The 18,610-nt window shown below is 38.5% G+C and overlaps 2 protein-coding genes across 3 annotated transcripts in view; both read left to right on the forward strand.

Moving 5' to 3' along the window:
- rabgap1 (RAB GTPase activating protein 1) overlaps positions 1 to 18,610 on the forward strand; it is a 78,489-nt gene that overhangs the window by 23,946 nt on the left and 35,933 nt on the right. For both annotated transcript variants that reach the window (XM_006795543.2, XM_006795544.2), the window contains 2 exons: positions 1,301 to 1,394; positions 2,888 to 3,038. In XM_006795543.2, coding sequence (XP_006795606.1) covers positions 1,301 to 1,394; positions 2,888 to 3,038 — 245 coding nt within the window. The remainder of the gene's footprint in view (positions 1 to 1,300; positions 1,395 to 2,887; positions 3,039 to 18,610) is intronic.
- LOC102795096 (putative G protein-coupled receptor 21) lies at positions 11,642 to 13,799 on the forward strand. Its single transcript, XM_035909821.2, has one exon. The coding sequence runs from the start codon at positions 12,597 to 12,599 to the stop codon at positions 13,797 to 13,799; it is 1,203 nt and encodes a 400-aa protein (XP_035765714.1). The 5' UTR covers positions 11,642 to 12,596.

The raw sequence follows: 18,610 nt of genomic DNA on the forward strand, positions 1-18,610 counted from the left end.
TGAGCATTTTTAATCTGTAGCTCTGCTCTAAAAGAACGTACGTACCTGGGCCCGCCTACTATCCTTGGGAAGGTAAAATGATTGGCTAGAATCCAAAGTGTATGACATCTCAGGAAAATAAAGCACCGACATGTGCGCTACTTTTCGGTCTGGTTACTACCATTTATGTCAGAACCGGTGCCATACCGGTACCCATCCCTACCAGAGATTAGCAGTTTCCAAAAGTTTGACAAGAATTTTGTGTCTTCAGCTTAAATTTAAAGACAGCCATAGTTGATTCTTGTCTAAGGTCCTTGGGAGATCATTCCTATTACTAGTCCTATTGTACCAAAACAGCAAAGGCGTGGCCCCTTGAAATAGGCTTTGAGTGATTGCCAAGGAGACATAATTGTAACATTTACCCTTTTAAACAAAGTGCTTTTTGTTTAGAAGCTATACACGTTTTGGTGTAATCTTGAAAAAGCTCATTAACACAACTTAGCACTGGTTCATTTGTTACATTTTGCAATTTATTCTTATTTTGATCTTGATACCAGCTACATGTTACAAAAATATTTTAAAAGTAACATCTTAGTTAAAATACTGCTGCTGGTTTCTTTGGGCCTTGTTTACTGCAATATGCACTTTTGCAAAGTGAAAAATTGTCTATCATGTCAAAATTTGAAATACTTCTTGGCAGTCGTGGACACATTTTCCTCCAGACTAAAGAGGAGAGGGATCTTTTGCCTTGTTATTAGCACACAGTACTAAGGGTAGCCTCTGTTATGGTACCATTAATGTTGAACTAAACGTACAGGTTTGGAATAACATGTGCTCCCATCCGGTGATAAACTGATCTGCATGCAGTCCAGATCTGTCACACAGTGAAACCTTTTTTGACATCATTACTCAAAGAAAAGTTGAAAAAGGAGGCTCTGAAGTGTTGAGCCACTGAAGTCATACACTTAGTAAGAATGGGGAACATTATGCATTGTTCATCAAACTGCCTTATAAAAGAAGAGATGATGCAACGAGTGGTAAAATGCATGCATCCCCATTCATTTATTTATTTATTTTTTTATGAACAGTCTTACTGAGATTAAGTTTAAAATAAGCACATCCATTTTCTCAGTTGCTGCATATTAACATCAAAGTAGGGTTTAAACAAATATCCAATTGTTGTTGTTGTTTTTTTTTTAACGATTTCATTTGTACACACAGGAGTAAAGATTAACTGTTGACAGAGTTAAATGTTTAAGAAGGTATAGTCATGGATTGTTGCTTTGAAAAAAATTGATTGCCCCCCCGCCCCTCTTCACAGATAATGACGAGCCCTTGCTTAGCGGGTCCGGTGATGTTTCAAAGGAGTGTGCAGAGAAGATCCTGGAGACGTGGGGAGATTTGTTATCCAAGTGGTAAGGTGTTTTCCTCTTCGTGCTCCACTTCCGTCGCCATTGAAGTCATTGTACACAGATGCAGTGTAATCCATGTGAAGGAAAGAACAGCAGGTAGCAGTTGTTGATTATTGCTTATTAAGCTTATTAAGATGATTTCCTTCTTCCAGTGTGGAATTAGTTTTTAATCAAAAGCTTGTGATGAGCAGAATAGTGCACAAGCTTTAATTAGCTGTAAGTGAACACGCAAACAAGCTCTAATATTCAGCTGTCTTTGTCCCTGTCTGTTGTTGTTTGTATTTCAGTGCAACGATGAAATATACTTTAAATTGTTACAGTATATACATAGTATGATGATGTTATCCTATTGTACTAGATTTGGCTTTTAAAACACCTTCTGAGAAGGACCCAATGATGATGATATGATCATTAAAGCGATTAATTCGTTTTTGGGTTTTTTTTATGTTTATCTCTCTTTGCTAATAATAACAATGGCTAAATAAAGAAAGGAATCATAAGACTAGCAAGTCATAACACTAGGCTTTCTTCGTGTGCTTCTGTGATTTTGTGTGTGTATGTATTGTGGCATTGTTGAATGGAGCACAGAGAAGCAAATCACAGAAAGCCCTTTACAATCTTATGCCCCGAGGACCAGGCCTGGCATTACTTACATCACATGCACTCTCACATGCATGCACACGCACATGTACGCAGTTTCCCATCTTGGTCTCAGTAGAAATGCCACGTATTGCATAACCTGACGCCCGGGACAAATAAACAAAACAAACCCAGAAAAATAGAGGGGGCATGAATTAAGAAAAGGCGGGGGCGGGGGTGGGGGTGAGGGGGTGGTGAGAGAATCATTAAGGATTCAGGGATTTTTCTGTCTGCTTCAGTCAGGCGATAGTTAGTGCCAAGGTACCTCCAAGTTTGCCTTCTCCTTTTTTTGTGTGTGTGCATGTGCGCGCGTGTCTACCTCTCCTCTGTATCTCTTAACACTAATGGGCTGGCAGATCCCTGAGTTCATTTAAATCTGCGTGCAGGGTATAACACTCTCAGCAGGCTTAAGATTTAAAAGTGAAAGTAAAGAAGGAAAGAAAAGATTGAAATGAGTTTTTATGTGTTTTTCTTGCTTTTTCCTGTTGGGCTATTGCTTTTTATTAGCTGTTGTTTTGTTGCTGCTGAATGTAAGATGGGGATAAAATAAAACACATTAAAAATAATTTAATAGATAAATAAGTTGTCATGCGTTTGCTGTACAAAAGTAGCTCATATGTTGCATTCTGAAAGAGTGATTGTTGAGTCCTTGGTTGAGTGTATTGATCGATTAGGTGAGGTGTGATTGCATATAAATCATTTTTCTTGTGGTATCAAGCCCCACTTGTCATCTTGGTCTTGGCCCTGCCAGTCATCAATAGGGATGATAATGGCTCATTAAAAACATTATAATTAAATAAACATCATTTTATTTTAGTATATATTTGGTAAACTGATCTTTTCTTTCCCCATTGTAGGCACATGAACTTATCAGTGCGTCCCAGACAGCTGCCAGCTTTGGTGCGGAGCGGCATTCCTGAGGCACTCCGTGGGGAGGTTTGGCAGCTCCTGGCAGGCTGTCATAACAATGACCACCTGGTAGAAGAATACCGCACACTCATTACAAAGGTAAGGCCTTGCAAATCTATTACTGATGAGTAGAAAACACTTTCAATTCAGGTTGTTCAGTGATTAGAAAAGCAGTCCTTAAATAAAGTCACGCAGTATGAAGCACCTGTATTATTTTGGCTCATCAGTGAGCTATCCCCTCTGAGGATTTCTTATACAGTTACTGAGATAGACTGTTAACTTTTAACAGTTTTGTCCTTTCATTGGTGTCACTTTAGATTTCATAGTGCAATACAAGAGATTATATCTTCAGATCGGAAACATTTAGTTCATAGATGTTATGTGTTTTTTTTGGTTTTGGTTTGTACTTCCAGACAATATGTGTTACTGTTTTCTTCTTTTTTGCTTCAGTCCTAGTTAAAATTTAGCAACTCAAAGTACACCCCAGAGGCCAGCAGTGGCCTTGTGTCATAAGTTTTTCTCTCATGTGCTTCAAACTTGTGATAATAACCACTGTTACCATGTAGATCGCTCAAGATGATAACACTCTGTGTTATGTGTGTGTACACACCTATCTTTTTCCAGAACAAATTAGTGGTTTGTTAATGGCCCCATTAGAAACCTTCAGTAACAGAGAAGCATAGTGTCTAGAGCCTGTAACTACATATCAGTCATTTTGAAAAGGGAATAATCCTTTAAGATATTAGCTGTGATGTTTTCAAAAATGACTCAAAAGATCAAAAACATTAAGACGAGGAAAACATGATTCAGTTTTGTCCCTATATAGAGCCAGAAATGTATTATATTAAACCACATAGACTGTTTGATTTGCGAGCTTTTTATTTGAGTTTTTAGGACTTCTGCTAGTGTGTAGATCTGGAGATCTGCTCTGATATATATATTCAGCTTGCATTTAAGTTTCAGGTTGTCAGAGCACCATGATGTGTTTGTGGTAGTCCATCTGTGTGAGCTTGTGTGGAAGCTTCAGGGGTGACTTGTGTCTTGTCTAGCGTCACACACGCACAATCATTCTGATCAAACTTGGGTTTTGGGGTTAATGCACACTACAGGAACCGGGAAGTGAACCACAGACCTTCCGACAACCTGCTCTACCCCCTGAGCCCCACAAAAAGAAATCATGGTAAAATGATCATGTACAAGTACTAGTCTGAAAACTAGTGGAAAAAATAGCCATTGTCCAAACAAGACTTTGAAAGTCCTTAAAAAAGCCTTGAGAACTTGTGCTCAACACCACCTTCAAAGAAAATTAGAAGAAAGTCTGGCTCCTTGAAAGCAACATATAAAGAAATGAGGGGTTCAGCAAGAAATAAAAAAAGGTTTGTACCAAAAAATTGCAATTGAACTTGGAAGTCAGTATTTCAGAGTTTCCAGATGGAATTCTTAACTGGAAAGTCCCCTCAAGTTTGACTTCCAACTTGAAAAGTCAGAGCAGTCCCACCAGTCCTGACTTAGCAATGCTTAACAATCCAATATGGCGGCTGCTCATGTAAACGGTAGTAAAACTGTAAAACTTGTAGTCTGTGCTGCCTTTGTTGTCTATCTGTCACTGGCTAAATAAACCACACACAGAGCATTGAGCAGGCTCTGTCTGTCAGCATGCTGCAGTGGTGCAAAAAATAAGCACTGTGCTCTATTGATAGTCATGCATGAATGTCTCTAACTTGATAAGGAGCAAAAGAAATCCAATTTTTGCCTTGCTTTTATCGACTTTACTGCTGGAATATGCTCAACTTGGGAGTAATATCACTCCCACCTCTGACTTCTGAGGTAAACGAACACAGGAATACTGGAAAGCAGATGCACCCCAGGAGAAGGGGGTGGGGGGTACTCCTAGAACCTATTAGCTGGGTGGGGGTGGCATTTTTAAGTGGCCTTATTTGTACATGGCTACCCTTCTTGTGCACTGAGAGCAGTGCATTAGCTTATGTAATTTTATTTATTATTTTTTGACCACAACTCTGTCTGATGTTCTTATATAAAGGCAAGGACCTGCAGGGCAGCAAACTTGGTCTCAGGTGGTGACAAGATGTTAACCTTGCCCTTCCCTGCCTTCCTCCTTTCCCCTCTGACCTTCTTTTTTGTCACCCACCTTTTCCCTTTCTATTATCTCTAGTGTTGCCTGTAAGCATTTTCTGTGTTCCTGCACTTGCTAGGTAAATAGTTGGAAAAGAGTGCCTGCTCAAAAAGAGCTCTTGCAAAATAATACATTAGCCATGCTGTATTTCCATTAAAATGAATGGCATGAGTGGAATCTGAGCAACGGATCCTTGTGCCAACATATTGATAGCTTTTGGACTGGATGTTGGATGGGAATTTATTACACAAGCAGGACAGCATTCCAGGATTGTACTGGAGCCCACTGAAAGGGAGGGAAATACATGCAGAGGATTTATATTTTATTTAGACTTGTTAAAACTCAGTGAATTAGACAAGAACAGTTTAAGAATGGAAAGATTATAGGTAGCTTAAAAAAGAAAATACATTGTTATTAATATAATATAAAAAATATGCAGGTTTTGAAATGTGCTGCATAATGGGACTCTAAATATAGTATATAAAAATTAGGAAGGACTTATTGTTCGCATTGTGTTAATTTTCTTATTCTCTCATGTACTGCTGAGGCTCATTCATTCTTTGCCATTTTTTGGCACATGATTTGACATTTACACATACCATGTGCTAGCTCCTAATTTTCTCAGTGTGTTCAGTTTTCAGCCTATGTTTATGTGTATCTCTTTGTGCTTTGTTGCGCTTTTTTTCACACGATGTCCTTGCTGGTTCCATCTTTTCTTCTCTAACCCTATCTGTACTTGGTGTTCATCCACGTTAACTGAAAGCGGGGTATTGACGGAAGCAGAAATTATAGTTAGAAATTTACCCTGTTACTTTCACAATGAGGTCCAATGAATTTCCTCCATATGAGGGTTGGTTAGCACTCCACAAGGGCCCAATAAACTCATCATATTTTGCATTAGTTCCATAAATTATTGTGAGTAGAATCCAATCACTGATGGAGTTAACTACGTTTGGAAAACAAATAATTGGGTTTAGCAGCACTCAGGTTCACTGGCAGATGATTTTAATGAGGAGGATGTTACGAAAGGCAACGTGATGTATACTGGCAGACAACGAGTTGTTGTTACAGCGCGTCACAGAAACAGTGTCACCGTATCATAGCGTGACATGTTTTTATTGTATTTTTCCATTTCATATAGTAAGTAAAAGACCTTACAGTAAATAATCTATTTCAGTTTAAATAGTGAAATAGTGTTTTTAGCATTTTTTTCATAGACTGTATTTATCTTGATAACAGTAATGTGGACATCAGATCACAACAAGGGATAATATAAGTTATAAGTATTTGTTTATTTTAAATCGCAAGAAACTATTTTATATTGCAATAATCAATTGGAATGCAGCACAAGCAGATACGTTGACTAAATGGGTTATAAGTAGCAGTTTATTATGCTGTTGTGAATGGAATTTGGAGGAAAGGTCGTAAAGAGAAATAGGCATAACTTTGCTTGTGTTAGCATTTTTAGCCGTGTACATGAGCTAGCAAAGTGGCTGTCCAGTATATATGACTGGTGCATGCATGGTTCATAATGGTGTTACTGGATTGTCTTTAAACATGTTTCAGTCTCATTAGCCTAGGATAGGTGGGCAAAATAGTTGAAATTTTACTCCAAGCAAAAGGGCACACTTTGTGTGACACAATTATGTGTAGACTCAAAGTGATCCTCAGACCTGCCGCACCAGCCTCCTGTGGAGAGCCAAGCAATCACTTCTAACTACCTGTCTGCCTGAATGTGTCTGCTTGTCTCCCTGCCTCTTTGTCTTTGTGTCTTTATAATTATTTGTATTTGTTTACACTTGACTCTGACACTCTCTGGCTTCTAACTGCGCCCATTTGTGTTCATGTCAAGTCGTGCATCTCATTGCTTTTCCTTGTCTGGGTGCTCGTTTGTGATTTATCACACTGTCATCATGCCTTTTTCTCTTTCCTCTCCTGCTGTCTTGTCATCCTAGCATATCTTTCTCATTTTTTTCTGTGTGACTGTATACACATCCGTCCCATAGGTTTATGCTGTTCAGACTTCTTGAAGGCAGAAACTGAAATACTTACACAGCCAATCCCAGAAGGTTAAGAAAGTCAGATTAAAGCATTTCAGTGCTGTTCTGGTTTTTGTTCAATCTATTTTTGTTTTTGCACTAATGTGTAGATATACTTCTCTTGCCTTGTGCTTTTATCAGTTAGCTCTTTTCCCTTTGGACACCTTTTGGTTAGATAGTTAGATAATCTCTGTAAACAGATTTTGCATATGTATATGTATCACAGCTCACAATGTTTGGTACCAGAAACTTTTTGTCTCTAGTCAGTTTGTATTCCTAGTGCTGTTGGCCAGTCATGTTTGAGCAGGCTTTGGCTGCGTGTAGGTGAAGATTCTGTGCAGAGATTACAAAAAGCTGGGCATCTGCTGAAATGAAATCTTGAAACCCTTAGCTTGTCGATTTAGATTTTATTTTTTTTACCTGTTTAATGTATCTGGATTCCTGAACAATGACTAGTGGACAAAAATGAAAATCTTGGCCTTGAAATCTACTGGCTACACAAGTGCTTACCAGCAGAGACTATGGCAGTGGTGGGGTTTCTGTTAAAGAAATAAGCTGCCCTAAGCACTAGCATGATTACCTGTTAATTTCACAATTAACTCGAGCTTCCTACAGCAATACTTGGTTTTGTCTCATGGCAAGATGAGCAAGAAGAAAGAAAAAAAACAAAACGATGAAGTAGTTAAACCTAACAAACTTGGGTGCTAACAGTTTAGCTCAGTGAGTTAACAACTACATCAAAAACATAGAATAGAGCCCAGGGGTCGATAAAAGTGGAGAAATTGGAATCATACTCAAAGCAGTTCATGGTAAGTCTGAGTTTCTTTGTAACCTGGAGAGGCAGGGCAGCAGAGATGAGAAGGATGATAAGGGACTGCTCTGAATGGGTGTCACAAGGAAAGCTTTACAGCAAAAATGTCTGGACTGGGAGCCAAGTGAACGACCTGAGGCTGGAAAACTTGTTTTTTTGGTTTTGTTTGGTTTTTTTTTTTTTTTTGGATGAATGGCTGCAAGAGGTGCTTAATGTTGACAGCCAAATTGATCTGGACAGACTGCACTGTTTTTTAGATTTAATGCGAACTCCGTTGGTTTTAAAAATCTACCAGTGAGAATAGTGAAATGCACTTACTGGACCCCCACAAACACCTGCTGAAATGATGACGACAAAGAACAGGTTAAAGATGGAGTTTATTTTGAGTTTGGATTGCTGATTGTTGTGTGGTCTCTATTTGTTTCAGTTGTTTTTTTCCTTCATCATGATTTATAAGTGGGAAAATTCCTATATGAAGGAAAAACCCTGCAATACAAACAAATACAAATGATTACGAGATCATCTAAGCAAAGTATACTATCAGTAATGTGTTCTTTATCATTTTTATCATTGTTGATTGTTGTTGTTGTCCATTTTTTCCTTCCTTGGCCTTAGGTATCAGACTGTACTGCAGTTTTTGGCTGTTTTATTGTTGTCAGGTGTGTGTCAGCTGCTGAACACCTGACCTTGAGCGGATGCTAAGCAGGGAAGCATCATATGGACGGCTAACATGTGCAGAGCTTGTAGACCACGGGACAGCACACTGTACTCATATTTTAGCTCTTAGCTTCTTTCTGCTTTGCGTATCTTTCTCCTCCAGCTCTTCCTCCTCTCTCTTTATTAAGCTTTGTTTTTCTTTTGGACTTCCATCCTCATTTTTCCTCTCCTTCCACTCCTCCTTCCAGCCCCTTAGTCCTGCTGTCGTCTATTTTTAGCTCCTCGTGTGTTGAGCAGAAGAGGTGCGTGAAAGCATGGGAGTGTGTCTGGATTGCGGGGGAGAAAGGTGCAGGCTGGTGTGCGTGTGTGTGACTGTGTGGGTATGTTTGGGTCTCCATCACGCTACACCAAATTGCCCACCACGAGGCACACTCTGCAGTCTTCAGACAGTTATTAGGAGTAGGATGTTGACAGTGCTGGGCTAGATATGACAGTAATTACTACCTAATGAAGCTGCTAAATTTAGTGCTCTATATTGAGTAATTCAATTTAATCCTCACATTATGTGGTTTAAAATAACTCGCTGCTCATGTGTGCAGAATCAGGACACAAACAAGTTCATTGACAAAGTTTTACTAAAAGTGCAAACATTCAGAAATATGAAAGGTATTAAAACAACCTGAGAATGTCATGAGAAATTAAGTTGGTGCCATGTAGCAGTGTAGATGTTTAGTACTTCCTTCGCTTCCTCCCTGCCTTTATAGCCACAGATAATTATTGACTCTTGAAATTAAACAATCATAGTATAGCCAATCATCCTTATGCAGATCACAAACATGATGATCTTACCTCTTCATAAACTGAAAGGTGGCATTGATGACATAAACTGTTGGATGTCTTGAAACTTTTTAGAGCTGAATAGAGTCTCTGAAACCTTGACAGTGTTTTAGACAGTGATCTCAATTTAGATCTCAGAAATGCTTTCTGCTACTTAAAATCAAGTGTTAGAAAATGTCTAAGTAAAATATGAAACTGACTCATGAAATTGATTCATGTATTCACATTGAGCAAACTAGATTATTTTATTTTTGTATTTGTATTTGAAGGATTATCCAAATTATCAGTAGGACAATTCACTCAGAATGCATCAGCCCAGTGTCCTTACAGTTACATGGAAATTTGAACATATTACTCCTGTACTGAAGTCACTGCACAGATTCCTAGTTTGTTACAGAATTACCCTTAAAATCTTTGACTTGCTCAGTGTCTGTAACCCAGTCAGATCTCTCAGGTCATCAGGTGCAGACTACTGTCCCCAGAATTAGATCTAAGTGTGCTGATGGTGCTTTAAGTTCCCTGCTGACCTGTTATCATTATAAACCTACACAGATGTTTTAATCTTCTGCGTTCAGTGCATTGAATTGAAGTATAATGAAATGTGCTCTATAAAAAATGCCATTGCCAATATATACGTCACATAAATACTTAAAGGAACATGTTGTTTTGCTAACATAGCAATATTGTAAAGGTGTTATTTTTATATAAATTGTATGATATTTTAACATTACACTGTCATTGTCCTGTTTTAGTGCACGTGCCTTAAGAATTCAGTTATTTAGTGCAAATGAACATCATTGTTAAACAAAATGGTAAAATTTGAATTTCAATGTACTGATAAGCCCCCTTTTTCTTGTTTTTGAGACAGTAAAACTTGGACATCAAATCTGATGCAACCTTCTTATGTAGGATTCCCTTTTTAATCAGAATGATTGTAGTCAGAAATAAAATGAATAATATAATGTTAAGCTTACTGATTACACTCAGTCTTAATTATTTCTAACAATCATCAGAAGCAGAATAATTTAGCTATGAAAGTCAGTATTTTAGAATGATTAGATTTGACCGATGACCTTTGATTTCAGCATGTTACCAGGAGTGTCTTGTGAGCCCTCTGCTTCCTGTGGAAAGGTTTCTGAGCTTTGGTTGACTTGGAGGTACATTGGGGATCATTGTGGTCCCCACTTGTTAAAACCAGTGCTAATACTAATTCCCATTTGACTGCCATTCCATTTTTAATGTCCACATGATGTTGCCAGTTGTGTCTCTTGGAACTTAAAATTTCTTTAGAAACCTCTTAATCATGACTTATTGTTAGTTTGGTGTAAGGAAATAATTACGTGTCTTTTGTAGCCACGTTTGCGTCTTGGCTGTAAAGGCAGGAACTGCATCTGTATGGCAGCTGAAGCTTATTTTGAAGCTTAGTTGTTACAGAGTTCACAAAAGTTTCAAACTAAAATTTGTTTTTTGTTTGTTTGCTTTGTTTTTGCAACCACTTTGGTAGTCTTGTGTTGAATTATGTGATTTTTGGGAGAAGGTGATTTATTTGTGTTGTGCATTAATATTATATTATTGTGTATAATGCAGATATAAACATTTGATGAGAGACAATAAAATTTGAGTTTGGCCTTCTTTTCTGAATTTGAGTTGTCCCCTGTTGAGTAGTAGTAATAATGATAATGATAAAAACAGTAATGATAATTAAGAACTAATAATAATTAAGAAAGGCTATGATTATAGCCTTTTCTTTATAGATGCAGATTTTAAACCCATATATTTAACACCTGGTTTAACTTGTATACAGGGTTGTGCATTGGCCTATTGAAATCTAAAGCTATGGTGGGGCTGTTGGTTCTTTATTTGTTTTTTCCTTGTGTGGATTGCTCCAAGATTAATAATAGAAATATTTCCTGTAAGCTGTACTAAAACATGTGGTTATTGTTTTCCTTACAGCAGCGCTTTACTTACAAATGCTGTGTACTGGGGTCTAGAAAGAGACTGGGCAGATTCTTGCTGCCTGATTGCCTGTGTTTGTGGGGCGATGAGAGATTTTAAAAGTCAAATTCACAAGTTCTGTGTTACAATGAATGTTTCTAATTTTAGCAGTGTGAAACATCATGTTTAAGTCTTGGGGTGATTATGAGAAACACTGGCACCAAGGGGAAAAAAAAGAACGGGGAGGAGTGGGAGGGTGGTGGAAGGAGGGCAGCCTCGTGTCTTTGCAGTTGATCATTGGTTGGAACCACTGGGAAGGGGGTGGTGCCTCAGTGCCACTGTTTCTGTAGAGAGAGGCAGAGCGAGCGAGGAGTGTGAGAAAGAGACAGCAAAGGAGAATAAATGAACACTGGGGGTTCTCCCAGCATCGGTATGCCTGCCTGCCTGATTTCCACTACAGACAAAGGTGATGCCCTTCCCAGCTGAGGTGGGCGTGCGTGCATTTTGAATACCGGTCACCTCGCACACCTTCTTCAACCTCACAGCTCAAGGCATTCTGCTGTGATCTTTCTGCGAAGGACTAGACAGAAACTGAGGCAAGAGCAAGCAGAGAGGCGGAAACGGCAGCAAGAAATCAGAGCTGGAGGATAAGAAACGGGGGGGAAGAGGAAAGACCAGCAAATTAATGGACTGAATAAAAATGATGCTTAATCTTTTATGTAAATTATGTATGCAGCACATTAAACAATAATGTCTCCTCACTGGAAGCTGTGTCTGTGACTCTGTGGACTGTAGACAGAAAAGAGAGAGATTCAGTCTGGGATTTCTGCAGCTGCAGCAGATGTTGATGACATCTCAGACTATATAGGGAAGGGAGGCATTTCAAGCAAGTCGGACTGGAATTCCTTAAAAGTCAAATTTTTGTCTCTTTGCTCTTCTTTGTGCCTTCAACTGGGAATTTTGCAGTACCGAAACAGGAAAAAGAAAAGGACCTGTATTGCATCATTTGGAAACCTTAACAGCCTGCTCTGAAGACAATTCCTGGGGACTTTCTCACCTTTTTATGGTCTTTCAGTCTTTCATTCATTTGAAATGATAAACGCCAGCAGTCTCATTATGGAGCACTGCATTTGGACTGAAACCATACAGCTTCTCTGAGCTCTACCCAGCGACGGGGCAAAGTAGTGGCTTCTAGGATTTACTGTATCCTTGAAGAGCCCTTCGGACAGATATTTCTGCCCAAGATGATGAATTCCTCGCTGGATCCACTGAACCAGAGCTCTGCTGACTTCTCAAACTCATCTGCTCCCTTTTGCTTACTTGAGATAGGCTATTCCCAGATTTTCACAACCTGCCTCCTTGAAGTTTCGATCATACTTCTCCTGACTGTTCTCATTATTTCTGGTAACCTGGTGGTGATTTTTGTGTTTCACTGTGCCCCTCTGCTCAGCCAGCACACCACCAGTGCTTTCATCCAGACTATGGCATATGCCGATCTGCTGGTGGGAGTCAGCTGCCTTTTCCCCTCCCTGTCCCTACTCCATCATCTTCAGAGCTTCGATCCCAAACTCACCTGTCAGGTGTTTGGGTACATGGTGTCTGTTTTAAAGTCGGTTTCAATGGCGTCTTTAGCATGCGTGAGTGTAGACCGCTACATCGCCATCACACGGCCTCTGACTTATGCATCCCTAGTGACACCTTGTCGAGTGCGCTGCTGTATTGTGTTGATATGGCTTTACTCTGCTCTGGTGTTTCTCCCATCTTTTCTTGGATGGGGGAAACCTGGTTATCATGGCGATGTTGTGGAGTGGTGCGCAGTGGAATGGAGGACAAGTCGGGCTTTCACAACCTTCATTGTTACGCTGCTCTACGCTCCAGCTGCTCTAACAGTCTGTTTCACCTACGCAAACATCTTCAAGATCTGCCGACAGCACACCCGGGAGATCAGTGAGCGCCATGCACGTTATGGACCTCAGCAACTGCAGGGCCCAAGAATCGCAGTTGGCTCTGTGGTCAAGGACAACAGTACAGTAGAGCAAGGACAGTTACCCCACTTGTCCCAACCCCAGTATCAGCAGTCCACATCAGCATACCCAGACAGACGTTATGCTATGGTGTTGTTTCGCATTACTAGTGTGTTTTATATCCTTTGGTTGCCCTATATCCTCTACTTTCTGTTGGAGAGTGGAGGGATCTACCACCACCCTGCAGCATCATTCCTTACCACATGGCTGGCTATTAGTAACAGCTTCTGTAACTGCCTCATTTACAGCCTCTCCAACTCTGCCTTCAGGAAGGGCCTCAAACGTCTCTGCTCTTTCTGTTTGCAGCGCAGCGGCAGCAACTGTGGGGTTAGGAACACCAAAAAGGCTTTTTTTGGTTCTGCTGAAAAGGGGTGGGGATATGGTCACGGGGAGATGAGAACTGGTACAACATGTCACGTGTAGGGTAAACACTTTTGCCAAATTGGCATTTGGACACGTAAGAAACGGCTGAAGTGATGGCTGTTAAAATGCTGCTAAAATGTGCTGTAAAGAGATGGAACAAGGCGTTGAATAGCCTATGCCGTTTCTGTTGCATTTGGAAGTTAGACAGGCATCCTCTCTGCACAAGCCACAGCTGGCAAGTAGAATAAGTCGAGAGTAAATCTATGAAAATAAAAAAAAGTGGCTCTTTATGATGTTTTAAAATGGTCAAGGACAGGCATGATAGGTGGAGGGGGGTTGAAATAAGGAAAAAAAAAAGTATATGAGAGCCGTAGACGTAAAGTAACTTGAGGATGAACAAAATGTTTATCTACCAGTGTTCCTTTTTTAAGTGAATCCTTAAATTGTTATAACAAAAACCCTTACTGAAACTGTGTTGAAAAACTAAATGTGCCGTTTCTGAAATCAAGTGATTTCACTTCATTTGCCAGATCATCGTCACATAAGTAATACTGAATGAAGCGCAAGATAGATGAATGCAAACAGAACAAGTGACTTCTGTGATTAAGGATCGATGTACTGAAGCTAACTGATAATAGCCAGCTCGTTAATTATGGTTTTCAGTCCTCATACCATAAATCAGTGTTAAATATTAAAAATGATGCAACTTTTTTCTTTAAATATTTGTTCTCTCTTGTCGCTGAAGGAGTAGGTAGGTGTAGACCCACCTAGATTTACCGACTTATAATTTTAGATTAACCTATTTATTGATGTTGCTCACAAATGTCTTTAAATGATTTGTGAGTTTGCACACTACATCCATTTTCTTTGTAATATAGTATGGTAACCAGCTTTGGCATATGACTGTTAACCTGACAAAATGCAGATGTAATGATTAGTGAATATCTCTTTCAAGTAATATGTCATTGCACCTTTGTTATGATTATGTAGCAAATGTGATTTTGTGTTTCTGGGGCACTAAAAGGCCGAGGAAGGATGTATTATTGCACTTATTTTATATTGATTATTGGTACATCTTTGGGCTAATTTTATTTATTTTTTTAAGAGATTTTTCTTGTTGGTTAGAGGAAAAACAAAGAAGCAAAGAAAAAAAAACCACAACTATATTTTCAACCACAAAAGCCTAAACTTATTAACTTTTTTTAAGGAACTGAACAATTTCTTTGGGCTGTTCCTAATGACTATTGTTCTTTAAAGATTTTTATGATTGCGAGACCGTCTGACTGAAATGCCAGAAGTACTTGACCAGTCAAAATTTTTCAGTGCTCCACCCACAGTTACTGTCCAAAAGCATTTACATTAGCATTCATATGAATAACCATTCAACTGTGAGCCTTACCCCTTATCTTTTGGATTGGTAAGGAGAAACAATCCTATTACATCCTGAGTCAGATATTTGTAATAATCTCAAATGATTCCTTTTTTTGTTTTTTCTTTTTTTTTTTTTTGTTTAGTACAATCTTAGATGTTTGCTGTGTTGTGACTGCATTACTGTGCCTGCATTTGGGATCTAGTACACGTGTACGCAAACGAACAGGGATCACATGCAATCAGAACAGACAAATAGCCCATTCACTCTGCCAGCAGGCTTACCTCTGTGCGGCAACAAGAAGAGGGACTGGTGTGCATACCGTCCTAAGCTCTAAATTTGCAAGGAATTTCTTTTGCGATGAGCTATGGAGTCTTCTTTTATGCGTTTGGTTAACTAGAGAAATTCGAGCTTTATACATTTTATTTAAACTACCAAAGAGAGTTCAATAGGTATTCGTGGATATTTTTCCACTTTTCTCTAGTGTATAAAAGATCAATGCTAGTGGATTTTATTCAAAGTTTGCGGTGGGTCGGCGATGCCTTGTGTACATGAATATGACTGTTTCTCAGACTACTGACATATATCGTTGCCTTGATAGAAACACGATTTTAAACTGTTGGGAAATGATTTCCTCTAACAGCTAGAGAGGGCTCTGTTTATTAACACTTGGCTGTTTTTGGAAGGCACAAACTGTACACACGTACAGAAATGAAAATGTCAGGTCCACATTCACTGTGGAGTAACCTGAACCACGCGAGTTGTGAAATATATTTGCAAATTATACTTATGTCACAAGTTCACTTTTGTCATTGTTTATCTGTTCTGTACAATCAAAATTAACCAGGAGCAAAAACATGACTGAGAACAATTTAAAAAATGTTTTTATTTTATTTATTTTTTTCTTTTGCATTTATTCATTCATGTGTGCTTGTTGTGTATGAGAGTTTACAGATATGTCAGGATGCGACCATTGGCTGAATTTGGACTGTTTAAGATTTTCCAGCAAGGGTGCTACTGAAGCTTTCCCCTTTGCTCATTTCTTTATTAGCTGCACTTCCCTCAAGTGTTTCCCCTCTGTGTTTCGTGAGTGTATGTGAGTATGAAGTATTGTGGTGGTAGATAGATTCACATGTTGTCTTTAAATACTGTAATCTGCGTAGCAATGCCAAATATTGTAATCTTTCCTATTTTTGTTTCACTCTCTAAACAAGTGTACAATATTGCCGTACTGAATGTTTGATTGTTAAACTATACAAATTTCTTTTCTACTCACTTTTTTCCTTTTGTTCTTGTAAAGTGATAAATGTTGCGCAATCTAGGTAGGATTAGCAGCATGCTTACTGATTAAAAAGACTGAAGTTTGTTTTTAGATATTTCTGTTGAAATTTTCTGCTGTAAACACAATTTGTAAAGACTGATGGCTTTTAAAGTTGACTAATTTAAAAGATACTATAAAACTTAAAGGTACAGTGTCGTAAATTTGAGCGTGTAATGGTGACACATCATTGATCTTGCGTACACATTCAGTTTGTCTTGTGGGAAAATAATCACTTCCATGTTCTCAAGGACATCACACTGGTGACTATGAGGAACAACTATGGCACGCTGGGTAAGATTTTAAAGAACAAGAGGAAATGTGGCCGCTACAGCTGGTTTAGGAAGTCATTTGTAGCTTAAATGCAGCATTCTTCTGTGAGAGAGAGGAAAAGAATTGTTGGTGGGCACAATAGTAAATGAGCACATAGTTCACCTGCAACAGACTGATTAGTAAACTCAGAAAGGTCATGAAAATGTATTCAGTAGATGCAAAGAAAGAAAACTAAAATGACTCTGAACATCCAGAAGCTTATATCCTTTTCTTTGGCTGTAATCAAAGCGCATTTGAATAAATTTAAATGTCTTTATGAGCATACAGCGTCTTTGTCTTTTGTCCTAATGAAGTCACATACTTTAATGGATAAAAGTGTCATTTATTGGATTTTTTTTACTTGGATAAACAAATCGTTTGTCACGGAAAAGGTTAATGATAAAGTGATTTGTCCAATTCCCGTCACAAGTACGATTCCGCTATGACTAAAAAGGCAAAGATAGTGTTAGTACGTTGGTCTTTCTATAGTTAGTGAGGAGTACAACTACCTGTTAAAATGGTGGTGAAGACATATTGTTGATTTGTTTTAGGGCCTCTCTTAACTGCAATTTAGCAATCTTAGAAGTCTTTGTGTCGCCTTGAGACTGGCTTTGTATTTTTAGTTTAAAAATTATTTTTTACCTTTGATTTGGCCCTGCATGTGTCATCTACATTGCCCTCTTGTAGTCTGATAGTGTAATCAGCAAATTAGGGCTGACCCACATTCAAATCTGTTTTTTTTTTTTCTTGTAAATTACTCGTCTGTTATCATCATTGTTATGGAGGGTTTTCTTTCCCCGGAAAATGATCGAGATCATTTTATCGTCCTGCTTTAGTCAAAACAGGCAGTGTCATTAAAGGCTGACTTATGATGCAGCTGTTTTAAGAAACTGATTATTTTAAATACACAAGAGGAACCTGAGCACTGTAAGTGAGGTGTATTCTGGAAAGCTTCCAAAGATTTTTACTCTTGCCCACATTGAACACTGAATAATGCATGTAATGAACAGTCGGAACTATGTAAGTTTCAGATTGAGAAAATAGAGCCACTCCATTTTTAAAATAATGCTAAAATGCAAAATATTTTATTTGCCAAAGGTGTTGAATTTCTGATGAGGTTTGCGTGAGATGTTATCTTTTGTGAATCATGAATGTGGGGATAATTTAAATGTTTTTTTTGCTGTTGGTGGACGTGAGATTCTTCTGATTTACTCAATGCTTTGTGGCCTTGTTTTTGTAGCATTTTTGTGCATTGTGTATCTGTACTAGGCAAATAAATGTGATGTTATTTCAGTCTATTCAACTGAATCTGAACTAAAACAAGGAGAATTGAGGTTAAATTTTGAATTTTGTTGTTGATTTCCCAAGTTTTCACTAGTCAAAATGTCAGATCTCTCGAAAAGCAGCATATTTCTGCCTGCAGCTATTCAGCTGAATTTGAATGCTGCTGAAACTGATGTAAAATATTGTGGCAGTTGACATTACTTGTTCTTTTGTCATTTCTATTCTGATGAGATTCATATTTTGTCTGCTCTCCTTTTGCTGAGGCGGGGAAACCAGTGCACAAATGGCACAGAAAGTAGGGCATGAGACAGACTATTAAGATTTAATTATGGCTGATGCTAAGGTGAGGAAACTGCACTATGGGAAGCCTAAGCAAGTGTTATTTACCAGTCATTTTAAAGAAAAGAGAAGGAATCACTGAATTCATCTCAGTTATATTTACGTTGTTTTTTACGTTTTTTAAAACGGGACAGTAAAACATTCACCATTTATTCTGCCATTTACATTTAAATCAAGTTAAATAATCTAAATGCAGCACTCTGTATTATTTTGTTCAGGGTGAAAGGTTTATGGCAAGCTTGATAAATA

This window comes from Neolamprologus brichardi, chromosome 7, assembly GCF_056152115.1.
Source record: "Neolamprologus brichardi isolate AB-2024 chromosome 7, ASM5615211v1, whole genome shotgun sequence".
Taxonomy (NCBI): Eukaryota; Metazoa; Chordata; class Actinopteri; order Cichliformes; family Cichlidae; genus Neolamprologus; species Neolamprologus brichardi.

What these genes read in the sequence shown, in the direction of transcription:
- LOC102795096 (XM_035909821.2), top strand. Translation starts at nt 12,597, where the DNA reads ATGATGAATTCCTCGCTGGATCCACTGAACCAGAGCTCTGCTGACTTC.